The 17,375-nt window shown below is 39.1% G+C and overlaps 1 protein-coding gene across 1 annotated transcript; it reads right to left on the bottom strand.

The window, feature by feature from the left end:
* Nucleotides 1-8,947: 8,947 nt before the first annotated feature.
* On the bottom strand, nt 8,948-16,776 carry LOC124260090 (kelch-like protein 21). Its single transcript, XM_046694339.1, is given in 2 exon segments — nt 8,948-15,492; nt 15,494-16,776. Coding segments are annotated over 2 exon segments (1,782 nt in total). The 5' UTR covers nt 16,370-16,776; the 3' UTR covers nt 8,948-14,586.
* Nucleotides 16,777-17,375: the final 599 nt, after the last annotated feature.

Here is a 17,375-nt window from a genome sequence, read left to right as displayed (position 1 = left end):
GCCAAGTCAGTGAGTCTGATCCCACGATCCCGCTAGTCTCCTCCTACAACCACGGTTAAGGGTGGGGATGTAGCCTAATGGTTAAGCTTTCTCCCTGGTACTAGAATCTTATCTTTACTGAGAAAGTGTAATGCCAAATATAACATATGTTACAAAGCTTTCTTTCGTCAGGCGGTTTACTTTCAGACCATGGCTCTCTCCACTAGACCAGGTAGGTGATTGGAGACCCGAGACGATCTGGGCTGGAATTGGTCTTCGGTAACCCATGCTTGTCGAAGGAGGCGACTAACGGGATCGGGCGGTCAGGCTCGCTGACTTGGTTGATGCATGAAGAAGAAGAAGAAGAATATTTTGTTATCGTGTCACATGCAAATATGCGGTACATAATGACACGATTAAAACGTTTACATAGCATCCGGCCATTTGGCCTATGAGACAAATGTATGTATCACAGTAAAACATTTAAGATATATAAAAATGTATATTGCACATACATCACAATTCTTGCACACATAAGTACATTCATGCATGCGTCAAACTCACCCTCACCCACATACTCACCCTTCTATCCTCACACCCACCTACACTCACAGCCACTACCCAGACCCACACCCACCCCACCCCCGTACTAAAAGATGTGATCTTTTCCCAACTGTGTAGATTGATGGTAATGTTGTCAATCACTGGATTGTTTGGACCAGACTCGATTATTTACAGACCACCGTCATTTAACAGGAATATTGCTAAACAAACAAACAAATATTCGATTGGAAACATGTTTGGTTGACAACAGGGATTACACATAACACATTGATGCTGTCGTATGCAAAGTGTTTTGAAAGAAACGAGTTTCAATTGCCGGCTGTGACAGATGAAATGGCCATTTATATAGCGCCTTTCCACGTCACAGGGATATGCTCAAAGTTGTGGATATTTTTGTTTCAGGGTCTGTCTGTCAGACTAAGGATGAGCTAGAAATATAGACTATATATCACATTGAAATTGTATCCCTTGATGCAATTTCCGTTCATGTCAACGTTTATGTCTATAAATAGCATAATACGGCAGAATATAGGTTCCCAGGAAAACAGGCAATGTATCGGGTGGTCAGGCTCGGTGAAAGGGCTCATTGTGCGCCATCGTACCATGGCGATCTGAATAACTGTTCACACTATCAACCACTGGGGCTGTGGGGTAGCCTAGTTGCTAAAGCTTTCGCTCGTCATGCCGAAGTCCAGGTCGATTCTCCAAATGGGTACAATATGTGTAGCCCATTCCTGGTGTCCCCCGCCGTAATATTGCTGGAATATTGCTAAAAGTGCCGCAAAACCATACTCACTCACTCACTATCAACCACTGGTTTAAGGTCTAAGCTCTGTTATATACAAGCCATTATCATATACATGTATACACAACAACTACAACGCCGCCGACAACAACGACAATGTGTGGTCTAATAAATTGACGATATTCTTGAAAAATTAAAATTCTATATAAACTTAGGAGCTAAAGACACTACGTCACACGAAAGATTTTATAATGTGTTTGAAAAGTTAGCGATATTACATCCCCAAAATTTACTCAAATAATACTTTCATATGATTGTGAAAAACAAAATATTGAAAACAATTCGCGTAAAAACACAACAGAATTTCAGTTTACAAAATTTCAAACACGGTAGATGCTTTGTGGTTGCAAAATCATTCTCATCCGCTTCATTACACCAATTCTATTTTTACACAAAATTACTGAGCCAGAGATTATTTTTTACAAACTGCTCTCAAGTTGGAATGATTAAAAAGATAATCAAATTTAACAACCGTTTTTCTTTTAGTTTTCAAATACATAAAAACAAATTCGACATGGTTTTCCACTCCACTACCTATCATCTGTCAATCGATAAATCGATTTTTTCGTCTCAATATTACCCTACATAGTAGTAAAGGTTTGAATTTTGTACAAATAAAATATTTTTAAAAATAGAATAGGACTAGACGTCAGGGCCCCGTTTCACAAAGCTCTCGTAAGCCTAAGATCTCGTAACTTTTCTCGTAGCATTCGTACCTCCTATACTAAAACATAGACTTACGACGGTCGTAGCGCTACGATAACTTTGAGAAACGGGGCTGCGAAAACAAACACTGCGTTAGTTTGTCTCCCAGATCAATGAGGATAGAATAAATAAATAAGTCTAAACTCCAGTTTGGAATGAGTTAACAAGTCTAGATTGCCTCTGCTTAAAATTAAGGATTGTTCTGGATGTAGATCCAGTAATTCAAATTGATTCCTTTTGGTGTGATAGAGATGCCAAAAACTATTTCTTTACGTGTTTGTATTAAACTGCATTAGACATATCTACAGCAGAATATTAATACAGTCGTAAGGAGACAAAAGGTTGAACAGTCCCGGAGAAGAAGTTGAGGCGGAAAGAAAAACTAGAGCATCAACAAAGTACGTTAGTGCTGTAAGTATTACTAGTATTGTCAGATACCCTTTCATAGTGACCCATGAAGGTCCGGGTTAGAATTGGTCTTCAGTACCCCATGCTTGTCGTAAGAGGCGAATAACGGGATCGGGTGGTCAGGCTCTCTGACTTGGTTGGCATATGTCATCGGTAATTGCGCAGATCGATGCTCATGTTGTTGATCACTGGATTGTCTGGTGCAGACTGGATAATTTACAGACCGCCGCCATATAGCCGGAATATTGCTGAGTGCGGCGTAAAACTAAACTCACTCACTCACTCTGGATATAGATATATATTTTTTAATAAGACACCTTATGAATGTATTTATGTCGGGGCCTTAATGTCAGTCTACAGTTACGTCTACCATCACCATTAACGATGTCGCATGCCGCTGTTTCTCCGATTTTGCCGGTTATCTATTCACGACTTGATGGTGATATTACTGTCAAGACTGATTTCAGTTAACGAATAGAAAGCTCAGCGGTGATTATGTTGTCAATGCGATGTCGATATCAACTAGTGGTTTGACGAGGAAAGTATAAAGTTCTGCTCGTGGATATATTGATTAATATTTCATATTTGAACAACACCGTCTTCTTCCATGAGGGTATTTATAGTAAATAACAAACGTTTTGCTGATTAGGTTTGTAGGAATATGCATGTCTCTATGCTTGGATATAGACCTTTCATTGTCGGGTATGTGTATTAAAGTGGGCTGTTATCCCCAAACAGTGTGATATAGTTTTACATGTACTACAACATGACGTCTTGAGAGAGTAAGTGAGTGAGTTTTTGGTTTGGTTTGGTTTGGTTTGGTTTGAGAGAGAGAGAGAGAGAGAGAGAGAGAGAGAGAGAGAGAGAGAGAGTGTGTGTGTGTGTGTGTGTACGTGTGACTTAGATCGTAGGTCGTAGTTAGGTGGACAGTGACTATGAACTAATGTGTGACTGACTTATATAGTTTTACGCCTCTTTTAGCAATGTTACGGCAGGGGACACCAGAAAGGGGCTTCACACATTGTACCCATGTGGGGAATCGAACCCTGGTCTTTGACGAGCGGACGCTTTAACCACTAGGCTACCCTGCCGCACCTCACGAATAGTGACTTCACTGTGGTCAAGCATAAGGTGTCTTGACTAATAACGATTACCCCTAGTATTCAGAGACTTTGGCTTAAGAGTGGGGAGTAAGAGAGGGGCGGGTATAGAAATTATTCTTTAAAATTATGTGAAAGGGGTGATTTTGTTCATGGCATGCAGGGAGGCGGTGTTCACTCACTTTGTACACAAATTGTAGTGGGGGGAGGGGGTGTCATTCACGTTGTCCATAAAGATCATCACACACACACACACACACTAACACACTAACACTAACACACACACTAGCCATAAATCATGACCGGTCCCTTATCACGGTGTGTCGACCGGGAAAAGGAAACTTGCGCCATGTAGCATAGACGCTCAGAACATGTCGGTTTGGGTTTTATCTACCAGTTGCATTTGAGTAAATTATTTTAGCCCGCTTTAAACTGATTCATTCATGACAGTTTGGTGAAGTTTACCACTTGAGTGAAACCTGGCATCACATGTCTCAGCGGATCCTGCCATGCCAAAGAGCGCTTAAAACTACTGGGACATGCACTGTATTGTGAAATATACAAGTTTATTGCTATTTCTTTGTTACGTGTTGTTCACGGGCGGAACCAACTGGGGATGTACCTCATCTGATAACCAGACAAAGGCATAAACGCTTGCGTGTGTATGTGCATGTTCCTTTTTATCGATTTGTGTTTGTGCGTGAGTGCGCGTGGTTGACATGGCATGGCTCGTCGTCCCCAAACAGAGGCGGTGGGGTAGCCCAGTAGTTAAAGTGTTCCACCTCTCGCCGACGACCCGGGGTCGATTCCCCACATGGGTACAATATGTGAAGCCCATTCTGGTGTCCCCCGCCGTGATATTGCTAAAAGCGGCATAATTAACGAAACTCACTCACTCGTCCCCGAGAACCAGATCCGCAACTGTTCTTCAACTGACATCAGACCATTGTCATTCAACCGTCTAATGTGGTTGGGACGTAATGCTTAATGGTACACGGTCCATGTAAACAGTGTATCACGCTGAGATTCCATAGACAAATACTCCAAAGCGGATACTATAATACCCGACGTAATTTATATATCCCAAGCAACGCGTTTAAGTATTACGTCGTTTAAGCTAGATTATACAATCATTAGTGTTCAATAAATTGAATGATATTCTGACCATTAATGTCATAACATCAGACTTAATGGTTATATAATCCACGCGTATTGTGTTATCACCTGTACTTTGCACTACTGAACCCGTAGTCTAAACATGGCTTATCGAAGGTCGCCGTTTGATCTTAGCGTTTTGAAAGGAAATCTGAATCATGTTCGGACGTGAAACGCAAATCCATTCGATCTGACCTTCACACCGAACAGAGTACAAAACGTATTACCCAACACAAAGAATCAGCCCTTAATTAAATAAATATGTCTAGAAATGTCACGCTATGGAGTTGTAAAACAACCATGTACAAGCAGACATGGTGTCCGGTGAATCCTTCGGCTGGTCTGTCGCACGAAACCGTTGAATAAAATATCGCGTAATCTCGTTCTCGTCCGACATCTGACCTGCGGATCGACATAATCTGTGTTCCAAACAGCACGCGGCAAGGACGGTCATTCTTAGCCTGGCTAATGCTTACTATCACAGATTAATTTGACCCAAGAAGCGAACAGAAAGCATACAATTCTGTTCCAACGGGCGCGGCCACCTTGCAGTAATGACAACCTTCATGAGAGTCAGTCTCGCGTTGCGCTAACAGGTTATTCTTGCGTGAAAGAACTTGGCTACGGATTACAAGGCTTAACTGGCATTATATTCCCGTAAAGGGCAATGGTTAGCAATTTCCTTGTGAAGATTAGCTTTGGCGTTGAGACCCACACGAGGTATTATTTCTGTCTGTGGGCAAGAAGAAAGGATTATGTGCCCAGCTACTGCGGAGGAGATTGACAAGAGATTTTGACACACTGCATATAAACTTTGACCAGTCTCATTAGTACTGCATGATGGCTCATATTGTTGCGCATGCACAGCGCTGACAGTCATTACTGTTTAACAAAGCACGCGATCTCATGCATTGCTTATGTATTGATCTTTCGAGTTTGATGTGGACGCACTTCAATAATTTACAATTAACTTCACCTTTGGTTTTATTGTTACCTTTACAAAGTGTCAGAAACCTCTGCTTGCTCGATACAAGATAGAGTCACGGTTAATTGCTATTTTTGTATGAATCGTCCTCGTTATAAAGCGGATAGGGCACATAACAACTTCAGTAAGGAGGATACAATAACGTCAGGGATTTGGAATAAATGGGAATTTTGAGGAATTTTTCCACAGCAGGCAGCAGTAGTGTCCTTCCGAACAAAAACGTGAAGCTTATAATTGGATGAACGATATTTCCACCTGACTATCTGCGGGTCTAACGAAATGGCTTTCGACGACTTTCCATGTTGAACCAACATTTGAGAGCCAGTTGGTGGCTACGTAGATGCATTACGATTGTCGGTCATAACAAACCACTTCTGATAGTGTACTTTACTTAGAGATAACAATGCTCCAATGTTTTATCAAAGATTGCCATATCAGATTTCAGTTTAATATCCACATACATATGTATGAGACCCTATTACAACAAGCGGCGTGTTGATATGCTACTTTGTGTCATGATAAATGACACGCCTACGTCCAACGTCTCAACTCAACTTGGGAGGTCAAGGCCATCCTTAAAGTGGCTAAATCTAGAAAGAGAGTCTCAGCATTCGTGAAGACAAATATAAATGATAAACCATCATTTAGTCTCTTAAGATTTCTATGATACAGCTCCTGGTTATCTGTGTGATGTGTAGAAGACTATGTCCCTACTATGTTCCAGTGATCAAATGCTACTAAAGGTCCCCAACATCAGGCTCAAGACATTTGGCGGAAGATCATTCGCATATAATGCTGCTGTTGAATGGAACACTCTCACATTTGATCTGAAATCAACTCCAACTCTAACTTGTTTCAAGAAACATCTTAAGACCTACCTGTTCAATAAAAAATGGATTGTAAACATGTGATATCTATGAACTCTGTTAGCGCTTTGAGCACACTTTGGTGTGGAATTTAGCGCAATATAAGAATCCATATTAAATTGTTATTATTATGTTAAATTATATTTCAATTTATGATAAAATATTGTACTCATTAAAACCACACCCGTGAAGACTCGGGTTAGAATTGGTCTTCAGCAACCCATTCTTGTCGTTAGAGGCGACTAACGGGATCGGGTGGTCAGGCTCGCTGACTTGGTTGACACATTCCGTAGATCGATGGTCATGCTGTTGATAACTGACTTGTCAGAATATTGCTGAGTGCAGCGTTAAACAAACAAACATTAAAATCAGACTTTTTACTCCTTGACGATCTTTATGTCAAGACGGGTACCGGAGAAAAAGGTGTATACAGTTTACACGTGCTACTGGACGTTCCAGGAACTGTTCTTTGTCATATCAGTTTTCATTATCCACGTTTTACCTTTAACACTGACTGACGAATGACATGTTGCTTACTGGGCTCGTGGCGAGTTGCAGTTGGCTTTTCTAGAATGACAATTCATACCTATTAGTGAGTGAGTTTAATTTTACGCCGCAACATTCCCGCTATATGGCGGCGGTCTGTAAATAATCGAGCCTGGATCAGATAGTCCAGTGATCAACAGCGACAGCATCGATCTACACAATTGGGATACGATGACATGTGTCAACCAAGTCCTGACCACCCGATCCCGTTAGTCGCCTCTTACGACAAGCATGGGTTACTGAAGATCAATTCTAACCAGGAACTTCACGGGTGTTATGTCTTTTATCTTTAAAAGCTTGTGCCCACCACCACGCCATGAAACTAGGTCTTGTTTCTCGTCATACATAGCACGTAGTTTACTGTATTTCTCAATCAAGAATATTCCAGTTTTGTCACGGCGGCATCAGAATAAGCGAGTCTTTACTGGTCAAACCAGTGGTTGATATCATCAATACATCGTAGGTATACAATGGCACGCAATCACCTCGTACAATATGCTTGGGGGACATTCTCACCTAGACTCTATTGGGAAGTGTATTTACTAAAAGAACTAATTCCAACAGTTTTATCATACTGAGATGAACGGTCTTAAATTTCAAATACGTCAACTTACATTCTACTTAGTGAAGTGAGTTCATGCTACGTGCTGTCACTCCTTGACTACATGAAAAACTACAAATGATCGATGGTCTTCTTTTCTTCTTGGGTTTATCACAAAACACGTGTGTAGTGCGATGGTTATCTTACGTCAGATTTCATGCAGCCTAAAGATGGGAACAACATGATTCACTGTGCGCCAAAAACTCTTTGCCAATATTTTGTCACCTGCAAAGTGACGCTGGCAAACCAGTGGGCGATTGTGACAATGCCGTTGTCCCTCCATTAGAGAACAATATGTACTTGAGTCTATGTGTGCCTCAATGTTTACGCCAACGTCACCACTTGTGCTTTTTATTACTTTGCAAACAATGCATTCAAAGGAACACAAGTTATGCTACTGCGTTGTTTAGATATGCTCTATTTGGGGTATCTCCATTGGCGGATCCAGTGTGTGTGTGTGTGTGTGTGTGTGTGTGTGTGTGTGCCCGCCCCTCTTTTGTCCTGAAAGTTTATTAAATGACCATTGGAACTCTCGTGAAAATGAAGTGTGCACATCCCCTTTCTCAAGAGTGTGCAGCCCCGACCCCCTTTCTCTAAAAGCTGTATCCACCCCTGATCTCACTTAGATAAACAACAAACTGGTTGCAAGAAAAAGACTCTCTTAAGCATATTCATTAATATTGATTCTAGTGACCACGAATAATGAATTCAATTCATGAATGAATATTGTTCATCCACCGAATATGCCAGTGAATTGTAATAGGACCAGTGAAAATCTCATTTTCAAGTTCCCGATCTCCTGAGTTAGTTCGTGAGTGTTTGTTGGACACCAGCTCCAGCTATACTTCCACTACATAGTGGCAGTCTGAAAAATACCGGATCAGACGAACCAGACGTAGATAACATAAGCAACGTCCGTGTCATCAGGCTTCTGTTCAGTGACAAGTTATCAACCACGACACTAAGCACAGCCACTGGATCCATTCAGGTGCCTTTATGACAAGCGTGGGTGGGGCCCAATTCTAACCCCACATCGCACATAGCAAGCATTATCATAACTACATCAAAAGGCCTCAAAATATTTCATCAGGTTTAAACAAACAACGTCAGAAAGAATTTTTCCAGTGTTACTTGTTCATTTGAGAATGGCCATAAAGCTCAATGGCTACTCCAAACACTGTGAGAACAAATCTGTTCTGCAAGTTAACAATTACTGATCAAAAACAAATGTTGTAAGTACTTCCATTTTTTTAATTTCATAATATCTTGAAGATTTTACAACCCAAGCAATGTACATTATTACAAAATCCATTGAAAAATAACTAGTATATCTTGCCATTGTACAACACGTCAGTGGTACAAAGATACTCCAGGATCATTAACACCTCACTCACTATTAAAGCTGCAACAGGTAATCCTTGGGACACGAAGCATCTAATTCTTTGAATAAATTAGAAGCAGCAGCCATTTATAGGAAACTACACACAAAGTCAAAAGAATTTGATCATTTTCATATTTCATCTCCACTTCTGAAACTTAAACTACTGACTAGATCAAATTTAGAATTAATTAAATTTGCATTTTGTCATGAAAGGATAAATAGCTAAAACCATGGATAGTACTGCATATATGTTATTTAAGAAAATATAATGCTTTTTACATACACACTACACGAAAGATACAATACATACCAAACCAATCTTGACAGATGATTGCAAAGTTTAAGCATCGCTATGTAACCTAGGAAACTTGCATCTGTCAAATGTCCACTCTTGAATCAAAGTCAGGTAAATTATGAGTTGAAACTGCAATCAATATACTCTTCAAAAGAAATATGATATATCAAAATAGTATTTAAAAAACCCAATTCATTACTGGCATTTCTCAAATGTCAGATGTCATAAATAAAGTATCTTAATTTTTCTGTTTTGAAATAGCAGCATGATTGTTAAAGGAATTAACCCACCTGTGCTGTGAAACTGGTTGTTAAGACACTTATAACAGCACCTGTTTCACCCCTTAAGTTTATAGTGTTTAGTGGTATAGTTTTCTCTTCAGGATGTAGGGTTGCCACTAAAAGGTATCAATTTAGTATCATGTTTAGAAACTCCATACAATGTCACAATATGTATACTACTCAAAATATGTTAAAGAACACCCACATTAATTGGCAGTCTATACTGTATACACACTGGCCATGATTTATCACTTGGTCACAGAGTGAGTGAGTTTAGTTTTACGCCACTTTTAGCAATATCACGGCAGGGGACACCAGATATGTGCTTCATACATTGTACCCATGTGGGGAATCGAACCTAGCTCTTCGGCATGACGAGCGAACGCTTTAACCACTTGGCTAACCCACAATCCCACTTGGTCAAATGAAAAAAATCAGATTTTTTTTTACTTCTTTTATGAAGAATATATGCATATCCTGGCATTAAGAGGTTTCATTTGATTTTTCAGGTTTTGATACACATGTAGATTTGAAGGTTGTTTGAACAATGAGTAGGTTCAACTGATTACAATTTTTTTTTTTTTAAATGTATCCCATATATCTAAAATCTCCTGTATTTCTTATTTACTTTTTTTGCTCTTTGACCCAAACAGGCATACATGTAATTGCTGACAGTGCTAGACATAGTCAACTTCAGATATGAAGTGGCACAATTGTCTCCTACCATCCAAATCAGCTATTCATTGGGAACAAAGACAATAATTGTCACTCTTATTCCTAATAAGTTTCATTCAGCTCAAACCTTTTACAAAGCTCAGCATTTGTCTGATCAAACTTGACAAAATATAGAGATGCACAAACCTTTACTACTTAAACATGTTGACACATGTTGAAAGCACCAGATCAACTGAAACTATTCATTCAATCCAACTTTTACATTCACCCCAAAGTGTAGTTTGTCATTACAATGCTATCCATTTGTTTAGCAGAGTTTTAAATTCATGCGATAATTAAAACCTTAGTAATTAGATTTTGTTAAGCCTGTAATATTGATGGGCAGAATAATTTTAAGATGTAATTTCTTTTCAAAACAAAAAATAATGTTAGTCCCCATTTCAGCCCATCTGAAATTTGGGTAAGGAGTTTGGATTGTTTTACTGATTTATACTTCTATTTTTCTAAAAATAATCATTTACAGTACATTTATAAGAGTCATATTTCAAATGAAGACCAAGCCAGTATCTACAGCTAAGCCCAACAAAATATACTAGTGGCATAAGATGGACAATACTGTTAACTGGGAGCTCATGTGTTTCTATTGATCACTGGATTGTCTGGTCCAGACTCGATTATTTACAGACCGCCTCCATATAGCTGGAATATTGCTGAGTGCAGGCGTAAAACTAAACTCACATGAGGTGCTTCTAAAGAGAATGAGAAGAAAATATCAAATGTTCATAGATCCAGTTTAGGGACAGCCCTGAAACACATAATTCTGAAGCTAAGTTTACTAAACTAAGCAAAATTTGACCTAACTCAAACTTTTGACTAGTGCAACTTCAAACTGTGCAAGCCAGTTTCTAGTAAATCTTTCCCTCCTCCTTAGTTTAGAGAGTGTCATGTATTATTTTCAACCAATGAAAACACATTCTACCTGGCTATTATTTCAGCAATCAAATGTCACCCATCTATATTTGATTAAATCTCAGCGAAGGCAACTAATATTTTGAGGGAAGAACTATCTCTGCATCTGTGTCAAAATAAATTGAATTTGTCCATGACACACCTATCAGCATGCTTTGTAACCATGGAAACAGGACTTACTGCACAAATGATACAGGTCTGAAGTCTCCACTTTGGTTAGAAATAGCGCTTCATTTCCACAATACAGTTCGACCTATATACAGGGACGGATGTACCAGGAGAAACCATGGTAACAGAGGTAAAAGAACAAACTGTACATTTCCAAATACATGTACTATTTCCATCTTAATAACAGCAACAGCAACAACAACTACTTTGAACAATAACGTCATAAGAACTTGAAATTCAAAACCAACTCTTGAACTTTCCATTGTCATATTGAATATTGAAGAAAAAACATGACTTTGTATGCTGGCGATTAGGTGCCTTAATCTGAGGGTTTGGGCTCGAATCCTGGATGGACTCAACCCAACAAAAGTACTAGAATCGGTACTTTACTATGAAAGTGTAATCCCAAATATATCATATGTTAAATACACAACAGATACGACAAATGACCCAGTGTCATTAAGTTTAACAGTTAATATAATTTGATCTATTATTTGCTGATTAACAAAGCTAAGATCAAGGTATTTGGATCCCGTCCTTTATGAAACACCAAAAAGGACTGACCCGTATATGACTTTTTCATTTATGGGTAATAACCATAACAGCATATTTCATATTTTCTGATAACAGGTAATGTATCTCCGACACTATTCACCCTACTTAAACATTTCTACAACATAAACTGTTGAGAATCAATGCCTATCTATGTCAACATGATCAATGTTAAACTAAAATTCAGAAGCTCACCTAGAAGTAACTTTATCTTTCTCAAATCTGATCAATGTAACAGCGGCCAGTTTGTATTTTGCAAACATAAACCCCTACTATAGCAAAGATAAGGTCTCACAAACCTTTAATGTAAATTCAAGAATGAACATGTCCAATGATTTTAAAGAAAGAGAATGAAACAAAAACATGGATTTGTACATTTCATAACGAAATCCTACATTTTTTGTACAAAATACAAAACACAGAAAATTAAAACAAAATATTACAATGAGACTCTCAGTACATACAGTAGATCTGAAAAAGAGATTCAAGCACATTACTTACCCACCTGTACAGACTTTGGGAAATACTATTTTCTATTCCAGGGAGGGGCCTGGGACCTATTCCATATAAAAATTAGGTTCACAATCTCATAAGGCAAAAGGAATTTTGTGCCTGTTGTTAGCTCCAGACTGAATCAGTGAATGTCTTGAAATATAAATCAGTTATATGTACTGTGTAATTATTTAACTCATCTGCAAGTTTGGAATCAGTGACCAAAAAGGTATTTTCTTCCCCTTCAGAAAAATACATGGTTGGTCCCTTACATGTTGAAAGCTAAATAAAGCTACAACAAAACTAACAACAGCAATATCAAAATCGGTTGACGACACTACAGTCTCCCTTAATGTTACTGCATCTCTCGCCATGGCCAGTTCTCTCCTTATTTTGATAGTATTCTCTAGAGCATTTAAGAATCATCATATAGCCAAGACTATGAAATATCAAGCACAAATCAGGATAATTTTCATAATTTTGATAGTGATAACTCACACAAACAACAACTTTGAAGCAGCTGTTGCAAACATTTGATGAGCAAAGTTAACTTATTTGCCTTGCTTCAAAATACATCACAATAACATTAAAGCTGTTTCAAGTGTCTTTCTACAACACTTTTGGCCATGTATATATACCTATACAACACCATTTTACTAGTATACAAGCAGAATGACATTGAGTCCCAGAAATCAAGTTATCAAATTTGAAAATCTAAAAAAATATGTATAAAAATCCAAGGGTGGCCCAGAATTTGCATTTTCTTAATTCTCCTTGAGCTGAGGAAATTAAGACTTGCCCTATCATTTTAGAATAAGCTAGACTAGTTTTAATGTATTCTCTTTGGTCTAGGACACAGACTATTGTACAAGACAACATGGTTTGTTCAAACTGGAAAAATAAAATTCTTATAGTTGGTAATCAGTACCTAGAATCAGTACTTAGATATCTAAATTGATTACAAAGGAAACTTGACTTTAATATGCTACTACTAAGAAACAGGAATGTTTATATTTCTACATAATTGTACCATCTAAGTGCATTCTTGAAGGAAATCATGTATATTTTATAATTTAACAGTTTGAAAATTTTAGTCTTCACTCTTGTCATATATATATTCAAGATATTGAAGTACTCTTTCACAGTTGTGCCAACTTTCTTGTACATTAAATAACACTGAGCAATTTATAACCAGACACCCGGTTATGTCAACTTCTACTCAACAGTAATGGCCACTCAGAGCTTGAACAGATCAGCAGATCAGAGGGGTTTAATGTCAACTCTTTTGAAACGTAAGGTTTTCAAAACAGAGATAACAAATTAAGGCTTTACATATTGTACTTGTGCTTATCATGCTTATCTTGGGGACTTAACAAGGGTGTTCCCCTGCAGTGAGCTTATACACATATGAAGGAGAAACAATCTCTTTGAAATAAGTGGGAACAAATACAAAGAGTCTTCTGAAGTTTTGACAGCTGTGTACAAGAAAATATTTCAACATATTGCTTATAGAAAACCAAACAACAGACTAGGGATCTTGAGATCGTTGATTTGGTATGCTGAGGTTGTATCAATGGAAAGTTATAAATATTAATACCAAATTTAAAATGTAATTGCATTATTACTTGAAATATTTATATATTATTGCGATTCTTTTGAGTCAATAAATTCATAGTGAAACTTCCAATCAGTGAATGCCTATGGCAGATCATATATGATCAGGATCACAGTTAAATCATTATTTATTTTTAGCTATCATGCTATCATTAGTTTCATCTATCCATTTTCATGTATCATAATCATAGATTGAAATCGGTGTAATTAACGGTAGTTTCAGCAGCTGTAGTGAACTGTACCCTGATAACTGTAACAAATCAACTCCTCATTCACAACCAATGAAAAAATTATACAATATTTTTTTTACAAGGTTGAAAGCACCATTACACACAAGCACACAAAGGTATCACACCTCACATGTAAACAAACATCATCCCAGAAAACTCTTCACACGTGTTCGTCCTAGTCAGAAGATATGACATTATCCTCTCGGGTGTGAATGTTAGCACATCTGTAGGCATACACATCCATGAAAAGCACGGCACTCGATCATTGATTTTTCTATAGTCCACTTGTTAGCGACAGGATCATAGCACTCGACAACGTTACTGGGCTTTCCATCCACCTGTCCTCCCGTCACATAGATCTTCTCATTTAACACAACAGCAGAACAGTGCAGGTGACAATGCTGCATGTCAGGCAGGCGCCGGAATGTCCGTTTTAGAGGGTTTAGGGCGATCACTTTCTTTGAGTCCTCCCAAATGATGTAGAAAATTCCATGTAAAGAAACAATTTCGGAAAACTGGATACTGTCTGGTAGAACAAACTGCTCCCCAGCAGGTTTGACAAGACCCTTGGCACACAAATAACTGTCCATTGTTTTCACCTTGGCGTCTCCTTGCAATCCTCCAACTTCAACCAGTGTGTTGTTGTGAGCCACGATCTGAGATTCACGTCTTGGAAAGTTTGCTTCTCCGACTTTGGTCCAGCAGTTTTTGTAAGGGTCGTAGCATTCAATAATATCAACAGGGACATTGTTGCCATCAGTTATACCTCCAATGACATACAGGCAGTCGTCAAGCACAGCTGATGCATGGTGGGCACGAGGTTTGTGCATGGATTCCATTTGATGCCATGTTCTTTTGACAACATCAAACTTCCACACGTGAGGCACAATGTGACCATCCAGAATCCCACCTGTAACAATAATTGAGTTGTTCACTGCCCCGACGCTAAACCAAGACATTGCTTTAGGAAAATCAGGCAGCGGCATCCATTTGTTTTTTTGTAAGTCATACATCTCTACACTTCTGGTAATGTAGCTATTGATTCCACCAACTACAACCAGTACCTCCTTGGCAACAGTTGATGGTCTTGGGTGGATCTGGGCATTCTGCATGCTGCGTCTCACGGCGCCCATGTTGGTCGATGATAGATTCGTGTTGTTCCTTGGCCTCGTGTATCATTTCCAAACACTTTTCATTGCCCCTGATGAGGGGATCTTTTTCCATTGACTGTAATGTAGAGATATCTAACACAGGCAAACGTAAATGTTCAAGCAGGTGAGGCAGGTGAACTTGTCTTTCATCCATATCATATCTGATCCATCTCAAGGCAGCTTCTAGCACAGTTTCCTCTGTTCTCACATCTATCAAATCACTTGAAACATAGGTGATAACTCTGTCTATAGGTTGGTCCAAAAATTCATCACATTCTGCAACAGCACTGAAATTTTCAAGAGCAAACTTGCATGACTGTTCTTGTAACTGTTTACAGTCGTCTCCATGGAGAAGAGCGAGAGCTTCTATTCCTAAACAGTTAGAATAATGTAACTGTTTTTGTAAAAACTCACAACAAGCTCCTACTATGTCTGGGTACTGGAAATGTCCCCCAGCGGCCAACATCTCTTCCGCATTTTCTACTGTTATTTCCAACCGACCACTGTAAGCATAGTCAATGACCCTCTTCAAAGTCCATGGTGAAACATCATTGAATGGAATCCTTGCTTCCCTACTTTCTTTCAAATCACTTGTAAACATGGCCCGAAAATAAGGACTGCTAACTGCCAAGACATTTCGGTGACATGGAAACTCTTCGTGCCCCACACATAATATGGCATCAGTAAAGGCACCCTCGCCCCTGAAAGCATTAAGTCGGGTGAGTATTTCCAGGCCATAGTTTTGCTTGTTAAACAGCATGTAGCTTGTCTGCTGTCCGTCCATGGACGGCTCGCTTCCTCGTCTCGCCATATCTACCTTGGCAATGGGCCGCTCTCCTTGTTTCATACCAACGTGTGTATTAGAATTCGATCCGCCGTACGCCGTGGGCACCTTGGAGGGAGGTGTTCAATAGCTTAATCACCACAATAATAAAATCGGAAGCGTTACCGCCTGTACTTTGAACCTGTCACATACAAGTCAGTTGTATCCAAATCAATGGCTTTGTGCCCGTGATCAGTCCATTACACTAAGCTCTATGCTAACCCGTCTGCTGCGTAGAAAATGTTTTGTGTATGAGCGTTCATATACCTATCATGCACAAATCTACGCCACTGTGTGAAGCAGGAGACCAGCATGGACAATGACGAGGTAGCCAAGCGTATGATTCCACTCACATAACCGTCAGATTACGCCGTAACCAAATACACGTGAGTCCGTCACCATGCCCTTCTAACCTTAGCAGCCATCTTTTCATGCAGCAGAAAATCCCTCTGACGTCAGAGTGACGTCACTGGGAATTCCCCCTCGTATTTGGCGTGGGAACAATAAACAAGCAAATTCCAGCTCATCCTTCTCGGGCATTCTATAAATAACAGATCGGTGCCAACAAATGATTTATACGCACAAAGTATAAAGATTGTCGATACATTAAGCATGTTTTCGTGGAAATCAGATGTGCACTGGCTTTTGATAAAACCTAGGACCGTGGAGACACCCATTCGTCTTATTTTGGCTATCGATCATGTGTCTAAACCTACTCAAGTGCTTTACAATGTTCACGTCTTTCATCTCCTTGTTGCATTGTGAAAGAAATATCAATTATGCAACAAAGCCCTTTGGCAATATTTACACATGTAAACATCCTTACATTTCATTATGGAGAATATGGAAGCATCGACAGCAAAATATCCCTTCAAGGCTGTCAAACGCGATAAAGTGGCGGCCATGCGAGTGATTCAGTCAGGGGCGGCACAATAATTCCATTAAATCAACTTTAAAATCAAACGTTATTCAACCAACGTACTGTAAAATGGCATTAATGTGGAGATAACACAATTTAGCTTCAGGTCTT

This window comes from Haliotis rubra, unplaced genomic scaffold, assembly GCF_003918875.1.
Source record: "Haliotis rubra isolate DU_JTF1 unplaced genomic scaffold, ASM391887v1 Scf75, whole genome shotgun sequence".
Lineage (NCBI taxonomy): Eukaryota > Metazoa > Mollusca > Gastropoda > Lepetellida > Haliotidae > Haliotis > Haliotis rubra.
Note: the sequence above shows the minus strand (reverse complement) of the source record. Positions and strands in the feature narration are given on the sequence as shown.